The sequence below is a fragment of the Neopelma chrysocephalum genome, unplaced genomic scaffold (assembly GCF_003984885.1).
Source record: "Neopelma chrysocephalum unplaced genomic scaffold, ASM398488v2 Primary Assembly neopelma1_189363, whole genome shotgun sequence".
Lineage (NCBI taxonomy): Eukaryota > Metazoa > Chordata > Aves > Passeriformes > Pipridae > Neopelma > Neopelma chrysocephalum.
The window spans coordinates 1-904 of record NW_020939471.1 but is presented as its reverse complement, the minus strand read 5'-3'; the positions used below and the strand labels follow the sequence as shown (position 1 = coordinate 904).

At 41.6% G+C, this 904-nt stretch overlaps 1 protein-coding gene across 1 annotated transcript; it reads right to left on the bottom strand.

Moving 5' to 3' along the window:
• Nucleotides 1-18: 18 nt before the first annotated feature.
• On the bottom strand, nt 19-859 carry LOC113963073 (proliferation marker protein Ki-67-like; the record flags this gene model as incomplete). The annotated part of the gene is made up of 2 exons (XM_027673863.1): nt 572-859; nt 19-257 (listed from the first exon to the last, which is right to left on the bottom strand). Coding segments are annotated over exons 1-2 (495 nt in total), but the record flags the coding sequence as incomplete, so codon positions are not given.
• Between the last annotated feature and the right edge of the window lie 45 nt (nt 860-904).

The following is a 904-nucleotide window of genomic DNA, read 5'->3' as shown; positions in this document are numbered from 1 at the left end:
AGTAGTCTTAAAGCTTACCTGGTCTGTGAAGAGCTTCAATCCCTGAGCCTTTTTCAGCACAGCACGAGGTGAGGTTCCATAGGGCAAGCTCAGCCTGGCAGGAAGAGCTCCTCTTTTAAGGGGAGAGTTGGGAGGCAAACTTTTATCAAAAAGTTCTGGACTCAGATGGCCACCAAAAGACACTCTCTTTCTTTTTGCTGAAGTCTGAAGGAGCAAATCAGCACTTTTCCTCTTCTGAGACAACCTTTTTGTCGTGCCTAAAAAGTACAATTGAAAATATTTTTATGTATCTAAGAATCCAAGTCAACATTTTAACCCATAGAAAACAGTGTTTCCTCGTGCATGTTGAAGTTGGAAACGAACCAGATGGGAACTTACCTTAAAGAAAAATAGATTTAATTGAGGAAAATTTAATTATATTAGCGAGTATTGTTATAATCAAATATAACTACATATTTTAGAACTAATGTCAGCAATTGGTTCTATATTTTATGTAAGTGTTAGAATTCTCAGAAAGGTGTTTTAAGAATTTCTCAATATAAAAACAAGGCAGTGGATGAAATGTATTTACCTGAGTCTTCTCCACCCAATAGGCCAGAAGTATTTGTTTCAGGGACAGCCTTGCTGTCTTCCAGCACTGGAGGACTTCCAGAACCTCTCTTTGCTGACAGCCCACGTGGTCTGATATCACCAGCATCTTCCAAGTCTTGTTGCTGGTGATGCCCCTCCATGGCCAGATCTGCTGGAGTTCCACTCTCTTTTCTGTCTCTAGTCTTACCAGGATGTTCTTGCACAGTGTTTGTCTCCAGTGCTGTTTCAATCAGCATTCCAGAGCTTCTTGGCCTTCCCCTTTTCCTCCCAGAGCCAGGTGTCTGACCAGCAGGAGATGCCATTAACTCTTCTG